This window comes from Penicillium argentinense, assembly GCF_028826775.1.
Source record: "Penicillium argentinense strain IBT 30761 chromosome Unknown utg000011l_segment0_segment0, whole genome shotgun sequence".
NCBI lineage: Eukaryota > Fungi > Ascomycota > Eurotiomycetes > Eurotiales > Aspergillaceae > Penicillium > Penicillium argentinense.
The window spans coordinates 305,073-325,634 of NW_026622670.1; the positions used below are offsets into that span (position 1 = coordinate 305,073).

Genomic DNA, 20,562 nt, shown 5'->3' on the forward strand with positions numbered 1-20,562 from the left:
TAGTTCCGATGTTCGTCGTCTATCTATGTGCACGGCGGCTTGTCCTTCCCTGTCTCACCGAGGCTTAGCGTAGCAGTACCGGGAGTCTGCGTCGGGTTCAGCATCATGGATCATCAATAAAATCCAATTAATCTGCAATGCATCAATGCCGATCTGTGTCGTTGTAATCAGCCCATTGTAGAGACCGAATGAATATGACTCTTCGATGTTGCGGAAGTCGAGAGCGCTGGGTGGTGCGCGGCAGCGGTGTTCCTTCGCCAAGACTTTTTGGCACACACTGAAATTTCTCAACTTATCGATAGACTCCACCATCAAAGAACCTCTCTCTCTCCCCCCCTTCTCCTTCCACCACCACCACATCATGCCCGCTCCGACTACTACCCTCCTCATTGAGGGTTCGTTCTCCGAGCTCGCCGAGGAGTTCGCCACCTACATCGACTCCCTTCGCAAAGAGGGCAGCCTCCAGTCCGAGATCGCCCCGCTCCTCCAGCCGATCCGCCAGCAGGAACAATCCGAGGGCGAGCCCGACCGCAAGCAGCACGATGAGGTCCTGAAGAAGATCGTGGGCGCTGCGACTGCCCTGAATGGTGCCCCCGAGAAGGGTGAGTGAGACCAAAACCTCCGCGGGGTTGGCCAGATTGGGATGGAAGAAGAACGGTCCATTGAAGATCTGGCCGCGCTGCTGCAATTTTCATGGAAAGGAAAATGCTAATATGAATGTCAAATTTCTACAGAGATCATTCCCTCCTACAACCTGCTTGTGCACCTCGTTCACCAGGCCTCCGACCCTGACATGTTCCTTCCTCGCATCTGCACCTATCTCGCTAAGCCCATCACCACCTCTCCCCAATTCGGCCCTACTCTGGCCATCTCCATCCTCACCACCATCTTCAACACCCTGTCCTCCAACGACTCCAGCCGGTACCACGTTCTCCTGGCCATCGTTGCCATCATTCGCCAGTCTGGATCCGGATACGCCTTTGAGGCCCTGAAGCCCCAGCTCGCCGAGCAGCTGCCCACATGGCTCTCTGCCTGGGAATTGGACGACGAGGAGGCCCAGAAGTTGCACCTGGCCGTTGCCGATGCCGCCACCGCCGCCGGTGACGACGACCTTGCCCAGTCGCACGTTATCCAGGCTCTGCAGACCATCCCCGCCGCTGAGTCCAGCAAGCCCGCAGCCCGCGACCTGGCTGTGCGCGCTCTCGCCTCGGCCCTGCGTCGCCCCGCCGTCTTCGACTTCACCCCTCTGACCGCGTCCGATGCCGTCCAGGCCCTCCGCTCCAGTGACACCACTCTCTTTGAGCTGCTGGAGATCTTCACCTCCGACACCCTCGATGCCTACGAGGAGTTCGTCGCGGCCAACCCGCTCGCTTCGATCTCCAACGGTGTTCTCGCCGATGCTTCCGATGCCCTGCAGACCAAGATGCGTCTGCTCACCCTGACTTCTCTGGCCTCCTCCACCCCCTCGCGCTCGCTCGCCTACGCCGCCATTGCCTCCGCCCTACGTATCCCCGCCTCCGACGTCGAGATGTGGGTCATCGATACCATCCGTGCCGGTCTGGTCGAGGGTAAGCTCTCGCAGCTGCGCTCCGAGTTCCTCGTTCACCGCGCCACCTACCGTGTCTTCGGTGAGAAGCAGTGGGCTGAGGTCCAGGGCCGTCTGATGGTCTGGCGCCGCTCGCTCGAGGGTGTCCTGAGTGTCATCCGTTCCGAGCGTGAGCGTTTTGTCCGTGAGGGTATTCAGGCCGCCGCTGACCAGGAGGCCGCTGTTGCCGTCAAGAACGGCGACAAGGCCCGCTCTGGTGACCGGCGGCGCAACCCGCAGCAGCCCCGTGAGGTGGATGCTGTTGCCGAGTAAACTTATTATCTTGAACCAAAAAATTTAAGATTACCTTTTCTGGGTTGCTACATTTGGAGCCTGCATGGATTAGGTGTTTTATGAGGTGGAGTGGACTTGGACGCCCGCAAAAAGATCTCACAGAACATCGACAAAAAATTCTTTTCCTTTGCCGCTAATAGAGGGAGAGTCTTCTTTTTTCACAAAGTTTCGCACTTTGCCTCATGCATTTATAACTTTTTTTTTATTGTCTCGGCCAGTTGAGGGATGGATCTACTGGCCCCCGTTGATATTGGGAACCCCACGAGTCATGTCATGTTTGTTTTTATTTTTTGAGTGTTTACGTTTCCCGGTGGGACAAACTGTTATATTTCCTGGCCTGATCAAGAATATCCAATATTTCTAGACTTCATTAGTCTTGTAGGCCACTACAGTTAATCGTACAGGTAGGATGTATCATCTCAGGCGTGTTTGCAACTCGCCTATCCAAGCCAGGAATGAGCCAGCACACCCTATCACATTGTAGTATAGCAAAACCAGGAATTTCAGGGGCTAATTCGAAATGCAATTAAAAGCGCCAATCTCTATTGATCGATCTAAGAAAAATATAACAGGCATGCGCTATACAGAATCAAAGCCAGCCATCTTAACGAGGGTGCACACCCCGCTGTTCAATACCAGCCTTAACAAGACCATAAACCTCGTCCACAGACCCAGTCGCCTTGACCGCAACAACCTTCCCCTTCTTCTGGAAGTCATCAACAACAGGCATAGAAGTCTCAACAAAGGTGCGGAAGCGCTTGCGAATTGACTCGGCATTATCATCATCCCGACCACTCGTCTCCCCGCGCTTCAACAGTCTGCTCTCCATGACATCCTCCGGACAATCGAGAAAAAGAACCAATTCCGAGACACAAACGGTCTCCTCAAAGAAGACGGCCTGGTCAAGCTTGCGCGGGAATCCATCGATCAGGAACCGAGCCTTGGTGCCGGCGGGCGGGGGATTGGTGGCGAGGGAATCGGCCATGGCGTTCGAGAGAAGCGCAACGGTCACTTCCATGGGCACGATTTTGCCTTCGCGAATGTAGGTCTTGATCATGTCGCCGTACTGGCTTCCTTCGCGGACCTGCTCGGCGCGGAGTAGGTCGCCGGCGGAGAGGTGGACGAAGCCGTAGTCGCGGACTAGGTTGGCGGACTGCGTCCCCTTTCCGCTGCCGGGGCCGCCGAGGAAGAAGATGACGGTGACGTCGTTGGCGGAGAAGCGGGGGGTGGAGGAGGAGGAGGCCATTTTGTTGTTTTGGGAGATTGCAATTGGATGGAATTGGAGGGGAGGGGAGGTCGAGGGAGTTGTGTTTTTGGGGGGTTTCGGGTGGAGGGGCACGGGGGTCGGGGCGGGATCGAGAAAGATTGCAGGCTTAGCTTAGCTGAGGCTTAGCCTAGTTGGACGGGCGCGCTTGGTTCACGCCGGTGCGGGACTTGACGAGGAGGATGTAGGAGCCGGAGCCGAGGGCGACGATGGCGACGATTGGGATTATGGGGAAATTCGACCGGCTTTGTTGCGGTGCGGACGAGGGGCGTGGTGGTGAGCGCTGGTTGCTGGAATTGAGGCGGTGGGGACCCGACGATCGTGCGAAGGCGCTGGACGTGGGCGTGATTTGTGGTCTGTTGAGGAGTCCTGAGAGTCGGCTGGCGCTGGCGCGGGTGGAGGAAAGGGACGACATTGAGATGGATAAGGGTGAGGTTGTTGTTGAGAGGGAAAAGGAGGGCGCCGGAACGGGTTAGCTGCTGATCTGGTAAAGCTGCAATGAGAGATGTCGGATGCAGCTGTACTTCAAGTGGGATGGAATGATCTCGGCAAGTGTTTGGCGAGGATGAACTGTGTTTATTTATTGCACCATTGGCGTATGCGATTAAATCGCTATTTCTCTAGTTTTGACCCTGGCTGTGGTGTTAGTGGCGAGTCGCTGTGTGGTTCTGGGGTTCCTGACTTGTTCCTGGCTTGTTCCTGGCTGGAACATCACTGCAAAATATACATCCAAGATCATCTCAGCACAACCCACGAAAATCCAAAAGGGATTCTGATTCTAATGATGGCAAAGTTAGCTGAATTGTGTTTCCAATCATAGATCGGAAGGCTGTCGTGGAGACGTGTATAGAATTATGACCCGTAAATAATCAGATAGGTGACCGGGTTGAGAACTACTCTAAGGTAGGTCTGACTGACAGAAGTGTGATTCAATAGAGTGAAGGATTCGATCATCACCGTCGCGACGAATAATATGAACATCGATGTGAATGGTGAATCGATATCAGAAACTCTCTTATCTCAAGTGTCTCTCACTCCAGGGTTTCCTAAGGGTTCTTCCATTTGACCTCTTGACACCCATCAGCTATCTCTATCTTGTTTCTTAATTTATTGCTCTATCTTCATTCTTCATCTCACAGCACAGTATCCCCAGAATGCCATCTCATTCAAGCAGCACCTGCCAAGGAACGGTGGCCCCTCCCTCCTTGAGAGGAGCGGAGAGGAGCTCACGATCTACGAGTCCTATATGCCCTCCTATTTCCGGACCAGGACATGCTCACTCGCGTGGTTCCGAACAGGTATTCACATCATCAATCCGTGAAGCCAAAGAGCTCGAACAACTTGGAGCAGGAAGCATCCCTCTCGATGCCTACATGGGTAAGTCGAGTTCCACTCTCTCCATTTTCGTGTCTCATTCTGAGTGGTACTCATCCGCATTATAGCCCGTCTCTCCGGCTCAGTGGGAGATTGCAACGACTCAATTGCAGCAGAATATTGTTCATTGGGAGCAAAGACACTCCAGGATTCCTATTTTTGAAGTTTGGCATCGGCCACCACAGGTGTGTGTGGTTGATCAACGAGAGATAAGACTGGCCAAGACACAGAATATAGATGGCAAGAGCTTACCGACAGCCTATGGAATATGTACTGATGGGGGAGATTTCGATCTCTACCAGCTGGGTCATAAAATCATGGTAAGCCCACACTCTTGTCATCCAGCACCAAGTGGAAGCGACGTTTACAGAGATTTTATCAGTGTTTTCGCAAATGCCTCAAGAACCGGTCCAATGTCGGTTGCTGACCCGATCGTGTCAACATGATCGGCAGTATGATCTCGCGGGCTCTAGACCTGACGCCGTCCCATACCAGGGAGAGGACGAGCGTCGCAAGTGTCTTTGATTCGAAAGGCGATATTGAAATGTGCTGAAAGGGAACCCGCATACAGACATTTGATGGCTCGAAACGAGTCCGAGCTGCTGCTGTTCTTCAATTCCGCTTGCTGAACCTGCCAGGTGTTTGCTTGCTGTTACATCAATGTACACAATACTTCCTACCGTATCGATCTTGACCACGATTATGAGGAGCATGATCAGTACGTCGACCAAGAAGAATACGCAGCAACCTTTTCTAAACTGCACACTGGTCTGGCGACCCCCCTACGTATATCCGGATTGGCCAAGTCATAGCCGCAGACTACCAGCTTCGACCTCTGGATGCTTTCATCATGAAGCCCGGAAACCTGCCATCGCAATATATTGCGATAAAGATTGATCACGACAATATTACATACGACCTGTGAATCGAGCGCTACTTGCTGCTGCAGCACGCCTCGGTCCACTTCAAGAACTAGAGTCCGATCCTGCCCGGAGGAAGAACTCGCAAGTTGGGAAGAAAGAAGAGCCAACATTTCAAGTACCTCAAGTTGTGACGGCGAACGACAAAGAAGGCTCTTTACTAACTGATCTAGCCGACGGATTCTCGAAACGCATCTCTCAAGCCGAAATAGAGGAGCACGAAACGTCTCACGGCCTGAAGAAGCAAGCTTGGATCGCTCAGCCATCTGGCCCACTAATAGTCTTTCTCCATAGCAGCCTTCCAGGCCTGGTCAATCTATCATTATGCCTTACTGTTGAAGGTTCAATTCCTATTTCCTTGAAGTGTACAGTGCTTGGTTAGCCCTTAACTTTTTGTCTTCCCAGCAGTCTTTCAATCTCGGCCACGGTGCGAAACCACAGCACCTGTTTGAGAGAGTTTCTTCAAGCTTAGGTTATCTTTAAATTTTCTGTCAGGACGTGCAATGTCCTGTCCACTGATAAATGAGGTGTTCTAGTCTGCCGACTTTTCGTACCCCCGCATGGTCTACTGCTCGTCCCTGCTTATCCATGATACTAGCCCAAGGTACACTTCCATGGGAGACGGTATGGCAAAGGTGGCTCGCGGAATTGCCCACTCTATTTTATACAATTATTTGCTAGGCCATGCTGCCTACCATAATATTCAGAGGATTCAGCATTCGCAGGTACTATGAAAACACGGATTATACAAAAACCTGCCCATTACCATATTCACGTTAGATTAGTATTCGTAATATGGGGCATGTTAGAGCGCAGCAATCGCTCATCTCAGCTGAGGTATGCAAGGCAGTCACCCACACATCCTTAATCGGTCCTCGACTTATTCCCTTCACTTATCTCTCACATCCGTCATCGCCCCTCGGACCAGTTAAGCAACGTCACCTTCCAACACGCGACTGATCGTCAGCTCACGCTGCATCAACTGAACGACCTTCTGTTTAACTCTGCTACATGATCGCTCGCCAAGTCATCTACCATATCATCTACCCGGTTATAATTCAAAGTCACCTACTTGATCAGCTAAGGATGATCTACTTCGTACACGAGGACAACTTCTCTAATTGAGTGGTGTCTTGGCTCTGGGTTAGATTGGCACTCGACCACCATGACAAAGCCCATCAAATTTACTCAAAACACCTTGCATGAAGGTAATGCTTTCCAATGTTGAGGTTACTTATCCAATATCACCATCTATCCCTATGCAATATCAAACAGAAATTTCCGGCAGCCTATTTGATATATCAAAAAGGTAAAACAGGTAAAAGACTAGTATCGTGTACACTAATGGAGAAATGACGATAGATCCTAGTGTTAAACTGATTCAAACAGCAGACGAACAGCATGAAACTAAGCAGCAGCCTAATGAAACAATTCCCTATTGATTCATTCATCTACCGGTTAATTGAAAACACTATGTTTTAAATAGCGCAAGCTTCTGGTTTGACCAGAAACAACTTTAGCTAGCGTCAATCCTTAGCATAGACCTCTCCTGTACGGACTTGCGCATGTCAGGACAGGTGAATACGATAAAAATACGGAAGAGCACCGCCGAAGCGAACGCAGATCTTTTTTTTTTTTTTTTTTGGAACGGCGTGGGGTGTATATGCGTGTGCTTGCTTTGACCTGCGATTGCAACTTACATGACTCATTTGACAACAAAATTCGAAGGCAGATGATGACGAACATCATACTACATAACAGGCTCGGCTACAGAGCTATGTCCACATGTCGAGAAGGTACGACAGGATATGAGTGGCCAACAGAATAAATACTGGTTATCTAGATTGCAACCGGACTCGAATCTAGATAGGGCTTGATGTGAAGCTAACGATGTCTCACCTGACCCAAAAAAAAAAAAAAAAAAAAAAGCCTAGAGCACATCGCTTACACTCATCCGCCTCCATCCCACCAACCACATTGCAAAACCACAACACCTGCCGGAGGGAACTTCCTACAGCCATCTTATCTTCTGGATCGGAGCTTCACATGCAAAAGGGCACGGTGACCGTATTTCAAATAGAATAATCTCATAATATAGACGTTACAACGCCGAAGAAGAACCCTTGTTTCTCCGAAACCGTCACTCCCATCTAGGAAGTTGATGCATCACACAGGGCTGAAACATCCAACGAGTAAAAAATCTTCAAAGGTGGAGAGTTGATCTAGACTCGTCGACTAGAGAAAATCTTCTTCCTACCACGTTCATCTGAATGCGACTACATCGCTGACGACGAACCATCGCTCCAAATCCTTTAGCTCGGACTGCACTAGGAAAGATTTTATCGATGCCCGACGTGTTTCTCTATAGTTACCACATCTCCAGGGCAAAGTCTAGCTCACAGGGGAGATTTTATCTCCACCGGAAGTAGATTATGTAGTACGGCAGTGTCCCACCATTGTCGGAGTCCTACGGCCTCCATCCCGATGTACAATGCCGACCGGCGCCGAAGTTCAGGCCTCTCAAGCCCACAGACGAAAGGAGTAAGAGATGATCCGGGAGCGACCGTTGTTAAGGTTCAGGTCAGGTCCAGCGAGGGTTACAGCCGAGGGAGATCACCCGTGCCTTGATCCGAGCCACTCTCTACCTAGATGAGCGCCATGGTCTGACCGATTTTGCGGGGTGGCGTGAAGGCGACGAGAGGGTTGATCGTCGGAAAAACGGGCGATCCAGATTGCTTGCAGTATTGGAACTGTTGCCGAGGTCTCATTTTTGAGGCTGGAGAGATAATCAACGGTTGTTGCGGGCGTGTTTCATGGGCGGAGTAGATAACCACCAATATGGTATCTTCAAGGTCGACCAGATTCGCTCTGGATACTGGAATGGGATTGAAATCGGATCTAACAAAGGAAAAGGTAGCGAGATCTGGATTGCATGCTGCTCGGTAATTGGGGAGAAGGGCACATAATTCAGTCGAGATGAATATTCAGTCTGATTTCTGAACGTGGTTGAGGCTCCTCTGTCATCTGGCTGGAACAGACCAAAGTCTATCGCTAATAGGCTACCCCGGGATTTAGCCTGATTATTTGCTGGCAGTAACTTCGGATGGTGAGAGGTGATAGACTGCAGATTTGGGACCCAACGGCGCAATTAAGCTTTCCCCTCCTTGTGGTTTCATCGCAAAAATATGCAAACGAAAACCTGGAAACAATCGCTGTCAACCCCCGGGTCCAGTGCTCTGAATTATGGAAGGTTCCGACCGTCGAACTTTTCGGTCGCTAAGAACAGCTACCACATCAAACGATTTTGAAGTTGATGTGTCTGAGAATCCCCAAGGTATCTCCTAGTTGCTGCAATGATATGCAGTACTAGCAATCAATAGCGCCCGGTCTGAGGTCGGGTAATTGTTGATCCTGTCGAAAGTACCCTTCCCCTCGCCCTAAGCGCGACACTAAGCCTAGGAACTGCGTCATTGAACCGTCGGCCGAAGCTCTTGCGGAAATAAGCCGGCGATTATGAAATTCAGACAAATAAATAATAAATCCAATCGTGGAACAAACAAGGCCCCTCCAACTAGCGCGCCACTAGATTCGACAATTCCTTCGATCGCGGTGATTGCCATGCGGAAAGGCTATCGGGAATAACTATGCGGACTGGAGTCAGCCAACCAAATCCCGGCAAAACCAGTGACGTGCTCCGACGTGAATACCGAGAAAAAAATGGACGTAAAAGACACGAGGCAAGCCGATCCCAATAGCAAGTCCGCACAGGGCAAGCGCGGCGCGAATCATGGCGACTCTGGGGGACAGGACTAACATTTCCCAGCCGTCTGAGAATTAGTGTCAACTCCACGCCGACCGCGTGCGCCAATCAGTTCGACTCCACAGCTCTACACTAGGGGTTCAACTAAAGTTTGGGCTGGCCTGTCGGGTACTCTTAGTCACCGCTTTAAGAGTTAGGGTCCCTCCTGAAGCGGGTTAGGCAGGGACTGCGGCTCCACCTGTGCTGAGTTAAAACCCAAACCCTATTTCCAGACCCGCCCTCGCTGTGGCAATGTGTTCTCCGATAGTGGGAGTTCGAGTTGATTTGGCTGGGATGTCCACATTCATTCACGCCAGTTTTCAGCTGAGTCTGCCCGCTAGAAAGAAAAAGAAAGAAGAAAAAAAAAAAAAAAAAAAAGGGGAACAGCAAGGTGACGGCAAATACAACCATGTTGAGAAAAAGGAATACCATTCGACAAGTAATAAAACAGAAAAAGAAAACGAATTATTGGTTTCGCGTCTCGTTCAACCGCCGCTTGATAAAATCTATCACATCCATATTGTATTTCCAGATATACAGAAAATGCGGCAGATTGTTCCCGGGCGGATCGCTGAGGCAACACTCGACGTCGCCAATGTCACAATAGCTGCGCAGCGAGTGCATGTACGGAAAACACCATTCGGGGTGAATGCGTGGATACAGCTAAAAAGGGGAACCCAGTTGTCGCCGGTATTAGCATCTGGAACCGTGGAGTTGATTTCTCCGATTTCCTTTCGGAGAGGGCTCACGGAAGGATGATTTGCTTACCCCCGTTCCATTCGTGCAAGTCCCGATATTCCAGGGCATCTGCGGGAGGAATGTCTCCTCCCCGTAGGAGACAGCGGCAATCACTAGCAGAGATGAGGTTTAGGCATGCTGATTGGTTCCTTTTTTCCTTTTTTCTTTTACCATTTTCCCAATTTCCCTCTGACTTTTCGATCGTGGATCCGGATCTTCTGGAATCACTCAACTTACCGCTGGTGTTATACATTGGTTCTAGTGCCGTCACCGGGTAAAGCCACGACGAACTGGTTCCACATAGGCCATCCATCAACACGATCCCTCCCTGTGGAGAGGCCTTGTGTCAGCAAGTGGATTGACATGGAAAAAATACCCACAGACGGAAGTTCCGAGTACGTAAGGGGGTTGCCGATTCCGGTGGCGACGTGCAGAGGAACGGAGGGGTCCGTATGGAGTGCATTTTACGGGGAGACAGGGTGCAGGGTGCAGGATGGGGACTGGGGGGGTCTTCGAGAAGGAATGGATTGAAACGGAGTGTCCGACCGTGGAAGACGTACCAAGGAGTATCCATGCAGGAAGATCTTCGAGTTAGGACAATCCGCAATGTATTGTCGGATATATTGCTGCATCAAATATGCTCCGTCGCCGGCAGCCCGTCGATGATCGTCCAAACCATGCTTGTAGGGCAGGGCAACGCAGGTCGAGCCAGGAATGAGCTGCAACACCAGATTCTGGACTGAAACCATCACATTCAAGTGATCGCCGGGTCCCTGGCCCCGGATCAGGATGGCGTGCACTCCTGTGGCGCACTGCTCGGGCGGCGTGGGTTGCGCGTGGGCCAGGACGCTGAGAGCCAACACGAGGTTCTGAAATCGCATGACGGGCGCGAACGATTGGGTGTCAACCGTGGAACAATTGAAATGGTGGGGGTGGTAAGAGACAGAAGGGTGGAATCGGGGGTTTCCCGTGTCTCTCTAGTTCGAACTTCTGAGTTTCTTTTTTTTTTCCTGGTCTGCTTCGTTTCGGGTTTGGGCTTAATATGTGAGAGGACGAAACGGTTTTTGCCCCCTCCCTCGCAGCGTGCGCCAGACCCCTCAGAGATGAGCTATCACATGGCGCAGGATGGTCGTAGTTGCAGGGATGGGATGGATATTATCGATAATCATGCCCAGGCGATATTGGCCGTGATGTGCGACAGGCCGAGCTAGATCTGGAGATTGGGATCGACAGGCCCCGTCTTCAGTGGCTCGCAGCAGGGTTCGGTGCCAACGGTGGGGCTTGCCTCAGCTTATCGTGACCGCTGACTCCGCCGATCGATCGCGAATTTCGGCGCAATGGAGAAGATAGACATGTGAACTCTAAGAAAAGGGATGAAACTCAGGTACGCGATGGACCTTGAATTAATGGGGAGGGGGCGTGTCACCAAGTGTCCACGGTTAGGTTTAGTCAATCGGAGGCTACGTGGAAAAAAAGTTGCCAAGTGTGGTTTGACGCATGATCGCCATCGGTGTGCTGTATGACAAAATCCGTCATGCAAATTCCATTCAATAAATGCAACAAGAGAAAAATAAATATAACATCCCATACACCCGAACCCCCTAGTAGTAGTCACAGAAGAGAAGTAAAAAGGACAAAAGAGAAAATAGAGTCGGAGAATGAAAGTATGAGAGGGAACCCGCCCAGCGGGTTTCCTTCCGATTACTCGAGTGCCTCGAATCACGTAAACTCACTCCTCCCCGTGAGACTTCTCGACGAGGTCTCGGACTGCATTGGCCATCTCGTCAATCACCAATCCCGAGCGCGGGATGGTGTGTCCCTTGCCCGTATCGAAAAAGGTGGCCGTGTCCGGGTCGCAGACATTGTATAGAGCATATGCACCGTGGCGGAAGGGATCTACTCAGGAGAAGGGGAGTTAGTCAGATCAAGGCCAAGACAACAAGGTGGACGCGATCCGGGAGCCAATAGTACCATTTGCGCCGACGACGTGGAGAGTGGGGACGTCAACAAGATCTTCGACCTCGTCGGCCAAGAGAACCCCCCTTTCTGGTGACATCGGGGGCCACCCGGTGAAGAACATGGCGCACTTGATGCGGCGTTCGCGGCCCTCTTCCTCGAAGCGCTTCTGCTCGTCCAGGATGAAGGTGGCGGCCATAGCGGCGCCTTCACTGTAGCCGAGAATGCCGCCAATGTCGGGGTGTTCCTCGAGCGTTTCGTAGAGATAGTCCATGACGCCTTTGTAGTTGAGCCAGACGACATCACGCTCGCCGACCAGGTCGCGCATCACGTCTTCGGGGTTTTGGCCCACGGGAATTTGGCGCACCCGACTGATCATAGAATCCTCGGCGGCACCGCCATCGTCGGCCCAGCGGTAGTGCGGACCGACTCCAAAGTACTCCTCGAAGCCCGGGGGCGGGATGATCTTGACGGGCGCATTGATGTAGTGGAAAGAGGCAGAATGGTCGCGTTCCAGGTCCTTCTGGAGGGGTGCTGGTCATGAGTTGTTAGTAGATGTTGGTGGCAAAGTATAGAGCCAGCCGGGAGCGCATACATAGTTGAATGCTGATGTTCTACCAACACAGTCAGTATACGATGCCATGATCATGATCCTGTCCATGAGGGTTCTTACCTCAATGTTGCCAATGGCACCGTGCAAGCAGAGAAATTTCATGCTGGCGTCTAGACCTGGAGATGGTCGATGGGTCGAGGTGGTACAGTTATCGCAAAGGAAAAAGTGAGAGAAGCAGCGCCCCGGGGCCTCATAAATCAGCAATTCCCTCCGAAACACATGTGATCGGCAGTACCTGGATCCACGGCCATTCAGGAGGTGGTCTGCGAGTCCCTGGCATGGATGGGCGTCTCAAGCTCGTGTGGGTTGCAGCGGCACCAGCGTGGGTCCTTCGAAACGGACCTGAATTTGTGTCTAACCCCAAGCGGGTTTCCAGGGCTGCACAAGAAGTTACCCAATACACTCATCGCCTCGGCGCAAAAAAGAGGAGCGCTGCTGATCTTTCCAGTTGGCGCCACGCCTGCCATCGCGTCCGGGATTTATTCCAATATTTAATGCGTGAGTCCCGTCGGTCGCTGTCCCCAGACCCCTCCTGCTCCCCTTCCTCCTACCACAGCTCCTCACCACCATGAATAGTCCCGACGCCGGTGCCCCGGACGGGGTTAATGGGGTCAATGGCAACGACGCGCGCGAGCCCATCGCCATCATCGGGTACGCTTGTCGCCTCTCCGGCCAGGTGTCGTCGCCCGGCGACTTATGGGAGCTGTGCACGCGCGGCCGCAGTGGGTGGTGTCCCATCCCCAAAGACCGCTTCGATGCCGGCGCCTATCACCATCCCAATCCCTCCAAGTCCGGCACCACAAATCCCGTCGGCGGATACTTTCTCGACCAGGATGTCTCCCGATTCGACGCCCCCTTCTTCAATGTTACCGTCCAGGAGGCCATCTCCATGGACCCCCAGCAGCGACTGCTGCTCGAGACCTCCTACGAAGCTTTGGAGAGTGCAGGCATTCCCAAAGAGTCCCTCGCCGGCCGTAATGTCGGCGTCTTCGTCGGTGGCAACTTCGCCGATTATGAGCTGCGCAACCTGCGAGACATTGAAACCACCCCTATGTATCAGGCCACCGGCAATGCGCCTTCCCTCCAGTCCAACCGTATCTCCTACTTCTTCGATCTCTCCGGTCCGAGTTTAACCGTCGACACGGCCTGCTCGTCGTCGCTTGTGGCCCTTCACTATGCCGTCCAGAGCTTGCGCAGTGGCGAATCCAAGGAGGCCCTGGTCGGTGGATGCCGATTGAACATCCTACCTGATTATTTCGTTTCCATGTCCATGTCACAGTGAGTATACTCCGAAATACCGGAACAGGAAAAAGAAAACGCGAATCGGAAATTAAGTATCTTATTTTCTTTTAGACTGTTTAACGACGACGGCAAAACATATGCCTTCGAAGAGCGTGCGAAATCCGGCTTCGCGCGTGGCGAGGGTGCCGGCGTGGTCCTCCTCAAGCCTCTTTCCGCCGCCCTTCGCGATAAAGACCCCATTCGGGCTATAATTGCTAATACCGGTGTCAACCAAGATGGGCGAACAAAGGGTATCACACTGCCTAACGGTCAGGCACAGGAGGACCTGATCCGTCGCGTATACAGTGAGGCCAACCTCAACCCGGATGAATGCGGGTTCGCAGAGATGCACGGTACTGGTACCAAGGCCGGAGACCCCATTGAGGCCACGGCCGTTCATGCGGCCCTCGGTCAGAACCGAACAGCCAGGAACCCTCTCTACATTGGTTCAGTCAAGTCCAATATTGGCCATCTGGAAGGTGCCAGTGGTATCGCTTCAATTATTAAGGCGGCTATGATTCTTGACAACGGACTGCTGCTGCCAAACGCCGACTTCAAGAAGCCGAACCCGAACATCCCCCTCAATGAATGGAATATGAAGGTCGTGAACTCGACACGGCCCTGGCCGCGAGGCAAGAAATATATCAGTGTCTCCAATTACGGCTTTGGAGGTGCCAATGCCCATGTGGTACTGCAAAAGCCGCCGCCTCCCACTCAACCCGCCGACGACGCCGAAGCCGACGGAGACCCTAAGCGTCGACTTTTCCTGATCTCCGCAAACGATAAAGATTCCCTCAAGACTAGAATCAGCGATTTTGGAGTTTATTTCGAACAAAGACCGGAGGTGTTTGAGAATTCTCTTTTCGGGAACTTTGCCTACACTTTGGGAAGCAAACTGTCTCACCTGTCCTACCGTGTTGCGGTGTCAGCCACAACACTCGATGAGCTTGGTATCCGTCTGGCACAGTTGAAGAGCAACCCCGTTCGGGTGCTGGGTACGCCGACCGTCTCTTGGGTCTTCACTGGTCAAGGTGCCCAGTGGGCTCAGATGGGTATTCCCCTCATGGCCGACTACCCTGTGTTCAAGTCTGCTATTGAGCGGGCCGATGAGTGCCTTCGCGGCCTTGGAGCGGAGTTCTCGCTGCTCGAGGAGCTTCAGAAGGATGCTGCGGAGTCCCAGATAAACTCGCCACGCCTGAGCCAGCCGGCCTGTACCGCACTCCAGATCGCGCTCACGGATCTGCTGCACTCCTGGGATATGCGCCCTGACGCTGTGGTTGGACACAGTTCTGGTGAAATCGGTGCGGCTTATGCGGCCGGCATCTATGACCTGGAAGGAGCGATGGCTCTTTCGTACCGCCGTGGCCAGATGACCCAGTTGCTGAAGAAGACCTTCCCCGATCTTCACGGTACCATGATTGCCATTGGTGCTGGTCCCGAGGCCGTCACTCCGATGTTGAAGACCCTCAGCAGCTATGCTACTATTGCCTGTGTCAACAGCCCTTCCAGTGTGACAGTCTCTGGTGATGTGTCCGCCATTGACGAGCTCGAGCCTGTTCTGCAAGAGAAGGCGCTTTTCAACCGCCGTCTCAAGATTGATGTGGCCTACCACTCCAACCACATGAAGAACGTCGCCGATGCCTATCTTTCCGCCATTGAGTCGATCCAGCCCTCATCCACCTCTACAGCCACCTTCTTCTCTTCCGTCACTGGCGAGATTGCTCAGCCTTCCGACCTGGGTCCTGCTTACTGGGTTCAGAACTTGACTTCTTCCGTTCTGTTCTCTGATGCCCTGGGTAAGATGTGTGCTGACGAGGAGAGCCGTCCTAACCTGCTCATTGAGGTTGGTCCTCACTCTGCTCTGAAGGGTCCTATCCTGGACACCCTGAAGAACTTGGGCCCCGTGGCTTCCAAGATTGGCTATGCTCCTACTGTTGTTCGCAACGTCGAGCCTGCTCAGTCTGTTCTGGATGCCGCTGGTGCCGCCTACGTCCGTGGCGCCTCTCTCAATATCACCGGCATCAACTTCCCCAACAGTGGTGGTCAGAACCGATCCTTCCTGAGAGATCTGCCCCGCTACCCCTGGCAACACTCGACTCGCTACTGGCACGAGTCTCGCATTGCTGACAAGCACACCAAGAGGGATGGTGTTCGCAATGACGTTCTCGGGGCCCAGGCCATGTACTCAAATGACTTGGAGCCCACATGGCGTAACATCGTCCGTCTTGATGACATCCCCTGGCTTCGGGACCACAAGATGCAGGGCATGAACGTGTACCCGATGGCTGGCTACCTTGCTATGGCTATTGAAGCTGCCCGCCGACGTGCTGCGCAGAAGGAGATCCCATTCACCCAGTTCGAATTCCGGGAGGTGTCCGTTGGGGCCGCCCTTGTCCTGACTGACGATGCCTATGCTGAGACTTCCATTTCGCTCCGCCCGTACGCTGAGGGTACCCGTGGTCACTCCGACATCTGGGATCAATTCCGCATCCACTCCTGGTCTGTGAAGCGTGGTTGGACAGAGCACTGCTCGGGTATTGTCCGGGTTCGTGCCAACAAGAAGCAGCAGACCTCCGTGTCGAATGTTGCCGAAACCGAGGAGAAGTTCTTCCGTACTCAGACCGAAAAGGTCAAGGAAGCTGCCACTTACAGAATCGATGTTCAGAACATGTACCAGGTTCTGTCAGACGTCGGAGCCGGCTACGGTGCCCCGTTCCAAGGACTCGAGAACTGCTTCTCTGACCCCCGTCACTGCTGTGCCGATCTGTACGTCCGAGACACCAAGAGCCTGATGCCCAAGAACTACGAGGTGCCTCTGTCCATCCATCCAACCTTTCTGGATGCTCTGCTGCACCTTGTCTGGCCTATTCTTGGAAAGGGTCGCATGGAGCTTGATACGCTGTACATGCCGACTCTCATCAAGAACTTGACCATTAGCAACGAGATTCCTTCCAACCCCGGAGAATACGCCAAGGCTTGGTGTATCGGAGGCCCCAGCCAGCCGTCTCCTGAACCGACCAAGTTCGACTTGTGGGTAACTCCTATCCACTCGAACGATGTTCTGATCAACATGGAAGGCTTGATCATGACTCCTCTCAAGGAGGCTGGCTCTCTTGGATCTGGCCAATCTCGCGATCTCTGCTACAAGTTCGAGTGGCAGCCACTGGCTAGCCTTGAGAGCCCCGTCAATGGCGAGGCGAAGACGCCTAACGGCCATGCTCTAGAGCCCAATGGCGACGCTGTGACAAACGGTGTCACCAATGGTGCCACAAACGGAGCCCTTACTCCTCTCAGCCCCGATGACAAGGTCACTATCAATGGAAACGGGATTCTGCATCAGACCGATGTCTTGATCACGCAGTTCGGCAAGTTCGACGGCAATGCCGACAAGCTGAGCGAGGCTCTCACCAAGGAGACAACTGCTTGGCACCCGACAATCTCCGCTCTGGAAGACATTGATGCTACCGAGAAGCACGTCGTTGTTCTCCAGACCGGCAACAAGTCGCTGCGCGGTCTTACCCTGGAGGTCTTTGAGAACATTAAGAAGACTCTGCTCAGTGCTTCCCACCTGCTTTGGGTCTACCGTCTGGACAACCCTGACGCTCAGATGATCGTCGGCCTGATCCGCAGTCTGCGTTCCGAGACCCTCGCCAAGGTTGCTACACTCGGACTTGAGACGGAGAACCTCGAGAAGTCATCCACTCCCATCCTTGCTGCCATGAAGGCTCTTTGGCCCACCAATGGCACGAAAGCTGTCGATGACTTTGAGTTCAAGGCCAATGGCTCCGAGCTTCTTGTGCCGCGTGCCATGGATGACACCGCTACCAACGCCTTCGTTCACAACGAAACTCACGAGTTGACCATCTCGTCCCAGCCATTCCAACAGCCCAGCCGTCGCTTCAAGCTGCAGATCGGCAACCTTGGTGCACTCGACACCCTGTACTTCACTGACGATGAGGTCCCCGAGCTGCCTGACAATGACATCGAGATCGAGGTCAAGGCCACTGGTCTCAACTTCAAGGATATCGTCGTCACCATGGGCCAACTGGCTCAGCCATACATTGGTATCGAGTGCAGTGGTGTCGTTTCTGCCGTTGGCAAGAACGTCCAGCACCTGAAGGTCGGCCAGCGCGTCATGGCTCTGCCACTGGGTGCCTACTCGACCTACGCCCGCTGTCCAGCTACCAGCGCCGCCATTATCCCCGACAACATGTCATTCGAGGTTGCCGCGACCGTCCCCGTCGTCTTCGCGACTGCCTACTACGCACTCTTCGACCTCGGCCGACTGCAAGAGGACGAGCGAATCCTAATCCACGCCGGTGCCGGTGGTGTTGGACAGGCCGCCATCATGCTGGCGCAGATGATCGGAGCAGAGATATTCGTCACTGTCGGCAGCGTCGAGAAGAAACAGTTCCTCATGACCCAATACGGTATTCCGGAGGACCACATCCTCTACAGCCGTGATATATCTTTCGGTCGTGGTATCAAGCGAGCCACGAACGGCGAGGGTGTGGATGTGGTGGTCAACTCTCTGGCGGGTGACCTGCTCCGCGAGACCTGGGAGTGCCTTGCTCCGTTCGGTCGCTTCGTTGAGATTGGTAAGGCTGATATCACGAAGAACACCCGTCTGGACATGCTGCCATTCGAGTACAACGTCTCCTTCTCCTCGGTCGATCTGACCAAGGTTGCGGCCCGCAAGCCTAAGCTCATGAAGCGTCTTCTGGAAGACGTTACTGGGCTTATGGGTAAGGGTGCTGTTAACCCTATCTTGCCTGTTACTATGTACCGCATCTCTGAACTGGAGACTGCTTTCCGTACTCTGCAGACTGGTAAGGCGATGGGTAAGATCGTTGTTGTTCCTCACCCCGAGGACCAAGTCAAGGTATTTTTTCTTCCACATTGTCTTTTTGTTCTAAGATCGGTGATCACTGACTTTTCTAGGCTGTCGCATCCAAGACCGGATCTCACATTCTGAGAGCCGACGCCTCCTACATTCTCATTGGTGGCACTGGTGGTCTGGGCCGAAGCATGGCCAAGTGGATGTCTTCCAAGGGCGCCAGAAACATTGTTCTGGTGTCGCGAAGCGCATCCGTCAACGACAAGGTGCAAGATTTGATCGATGAGCTGGCTGTCGACGGCACCCTCATCACTGTCAAGCCCTGCGACGTCAGCAGCCGTGAATCAGTCGAGAAACTAGTCAAGGAAGAGATGAAGGACCTCCCCCCGGTTCGCGGTGTCGTTCACGGAGCCATGGTTCTCCGGGATATTCTCTTCGAAAGAATGTCGCTGGAAGACTTTCAAGCCGTCGTCGAAAGTAAGGTCGAAGGAGCCTGGAACCTCCACGACGTCCTCTCCGATTCGCCACTGGACTTCTTTGTCGCCCTCTCCTCCGTCGCCGGCACGATCGGCAACAGAGGCCAAGCCGCCTACGCCGCCGCCAACGTCTTCCTCGACGCCTTCATGGAATACCGCCGTTCGCAAGGCCTCCCGGGAACCTCAATCGACCTAACCGCCGTCCGCGACGTCGGCTACCTCGCCGAAGTCGACAGCAAGCGCCAGCAAGAAGTCCTGAAAAACATTGGCACAGACGGCATGGACGAAGCCGAAGTCCTCGCTCTCTTCGCCGCCGCCATCACAGGCGACCTGACGAAATCCTGCGGCGGCCACTGCATCACCGGTCTCGAGCTCGGCAGTACACTGGACCACTTCTGGGCGCAGGACGCCAAGTTCAGTATCCTGTACGAAGCCGCAAAGGAGCGACACGGTTCATCCGGCGGTCTTGCGAACGGCCCCTCCGTGCCGCTTAACACACAGCTCGCCTCCGCCCCGTCCAAGGAAGAGGCGCTGCAAATCTGTTACGAGGCCCTTGCGGCTAAGCTGGCGCAGGTCCTTGTCATCTCCATTGAGGATATGGATCCTTCTATTACCGTTGCCTCACTGGGACTGGATTCGCTGGTTGCGATCGAGATACGTAACTGGATTGCCCGTGAGGCGAATGCCAATGTCCAAGTTTTGGAACTTCTGTCTAGTGGGTCTTTGATGGCGCTGGCGGAAATAATTCTTAATAAGTCGCAGGCTTAATTAAGTTTGTCTGGGCTTGTGAATTTTTCTTCTGTTTCCTTGTATGAAATTTTTTAATCTGTTGGATATGTGGGCTATGTGCTTTTTACGCCAGTTTTGATCCTGCATTTTTCATTTCATTTCTTTGCATATTTATGAGAATACCTAGGAATAGAAACATTTTCCTTTTTTCATTTCAATCTGGTCTTCAATATATCATTCCGAGTCCTAGGTTTTCAGGATTATGGGCATGTGATAGTTCTAATTTCAACAATGATATCGAGTACGGTCCGCTATAGCGGAGATATCTTGGCGTCTTGGCATTCTTGGCGCGGCTCTATGCATAGCCAAGTTGGTCAAGATCTAGTTTTAAAAACTCAGCATAACGTATTCGCTGATTTTTCTACAGGAGAACTGAAAGAAGAAATTTCTGAAACCTACACATGGATAGTATTATTCGGGGGAAGGCAATAGTGAATTGAATATCGCTCTCCAAGATTGGAGGGCTGCTGCGAAGATAAAGAATAAATCGCCAGCAGGTATCGTGCACATCCAGCGGCTGCAAAAGAAGAAGCCCCCTATCAGGGAAAAGAGAAATAGTAAAGCCGCATGGTCACTGGGAAAATAAGAAATGCGGCCGGCGGGTACTGAGAAATGCTAACAAAAGAGAAAATACAC

At 52.8% G+C, this 20,562-nt stretch overlaps 7 protein-coding genes across 7 annotated transcripts; 3 read left to right on the forward strand and 4 right to left on the reverse strand.

The window, feature by feature from the left end:
- Positions 1-361: 361 nt before the first annotated feature.
- N7532_011116 (PCI domain protein) lies at positions 362-1,858 on the forward strand (the record flags this gene model as incomplete). Its single annotated transcript, XM_056623607.1, has 2 exons — positions 362-602; positions 735-1,858. 2 exons carry the CDS (start codon positions 362-364, stop codon positions 1,856-1,858), a joined length of 1,365 nt encoding a protein of 454 aa, XP_056468595.1.
- Positions 1,859-2,483: 625 nt separating this feature from the next.
- ura6 (uridylate kinase ura6) lies at positions 2,484-3,125 on the reverse strand (the record flags this gene model as incomplete). Its single annotated transcript, XM_056623608.1, has 1 exon — positions 2,484-3,125. One exon carries the CDS (start codon positions 3,123-3,125, stop codon positions 2,484-2,486), a length of 642 nt encoding a protein of 213 aa, XP_056468596.1.
- Positions 3,126-3,273: 148 nt separating this feature from the next.
- N7532_011118 (uncharacterized protein) lies at positions 3,274-3,558 on the reverse strand (the record flags this gene model as incomplete). The annotated part of the gene is made up of 1 exon (XM_056623609.1): positions 3,274-3,558. One exon carries the CDS (start codon positions 3,556-3,558, stop codon positions 3,274-3,276), a length of 285 nt encoding a protein of 94 aa, XP_056468597.1.
- Positions 3,559-9,701: 6,143 nt separating this feature from the next.
- N7532_011119 (uncharacterized protein) lies at positions 9,702-10,855 on the reverse strand (the record flags this gene model as incomplete). Its single annotated transcript, XM_056623610.1, has 4 exons — positions 9,702-9,899; positions 10,005-10,087; positions 10,212-10,302; positions 10,535-10,855. The coding sequence occupies 4 exons, from the start codon at positions 10,853-10,855 to the stop codon at positions 9,702-9,704; spliced, it is 693 nt and encodes a 230-aa protein (XP_056468598.1).
- An 848-nt stretch (positions 10,856-11,703) lies between these two features.
- On the reverse strand, positions 11,704-12,645 carry N7532_011120 (DUF341 family oxidoreductase; the record flags this gene model as incomplete). Its single annotated transcript, XM_056623611.1, has 4 exons — positions 11,704-11,870; positions 11,946-12,464; positions 12,526-12,544; positions 12,604-12,645. 4 exons carry the CDS (start codon positions 12,643-12,645, stop codon positions 11,704-11,706), a joined length of 747 nt encoding a protein of 248 aa, XP_056468599.1.
- A 466-nt stretch (positions 12,646-13,111) lies between these two features.
- N7532_011121 (type I iterative polyketide synthase) lies at positions 13,112-18,799 on the forward strand (the record flags this gene model as incomplete). Its single annotated transcript, XM_056623612.1, has 2 exons — positions 13,112-13,821; positions 13,897-18,799. 2 exons carry the CDS (start codon positions 13,112-13,114, stop codon positions 18,797-18,799), a joined length of 5,613 nt encoding a protein of 1,870 aa, XP_056468600.1.
- Positions 18,800-18,852: 53 nt separating this feature from the next.
- N7532_011122 (beta-ketoacyl reductase) lies at positions 18,853-19,905 on the forward strand (the record flags this gene model as incomplete). The annotated part of the gene is made up of 1 exon (XM_056623613.1): positions 18,853-19,905. The coding sequence occupies one exon, from the start codon at positions 18,853-18,855 to the stop codon at positions 19,903-19,905; it is 1,053 nt and encodes a 350-aa protein (XP_056468601.1).
- Positions 19,906-20,562: the final 657 nt, after the last annotated feature.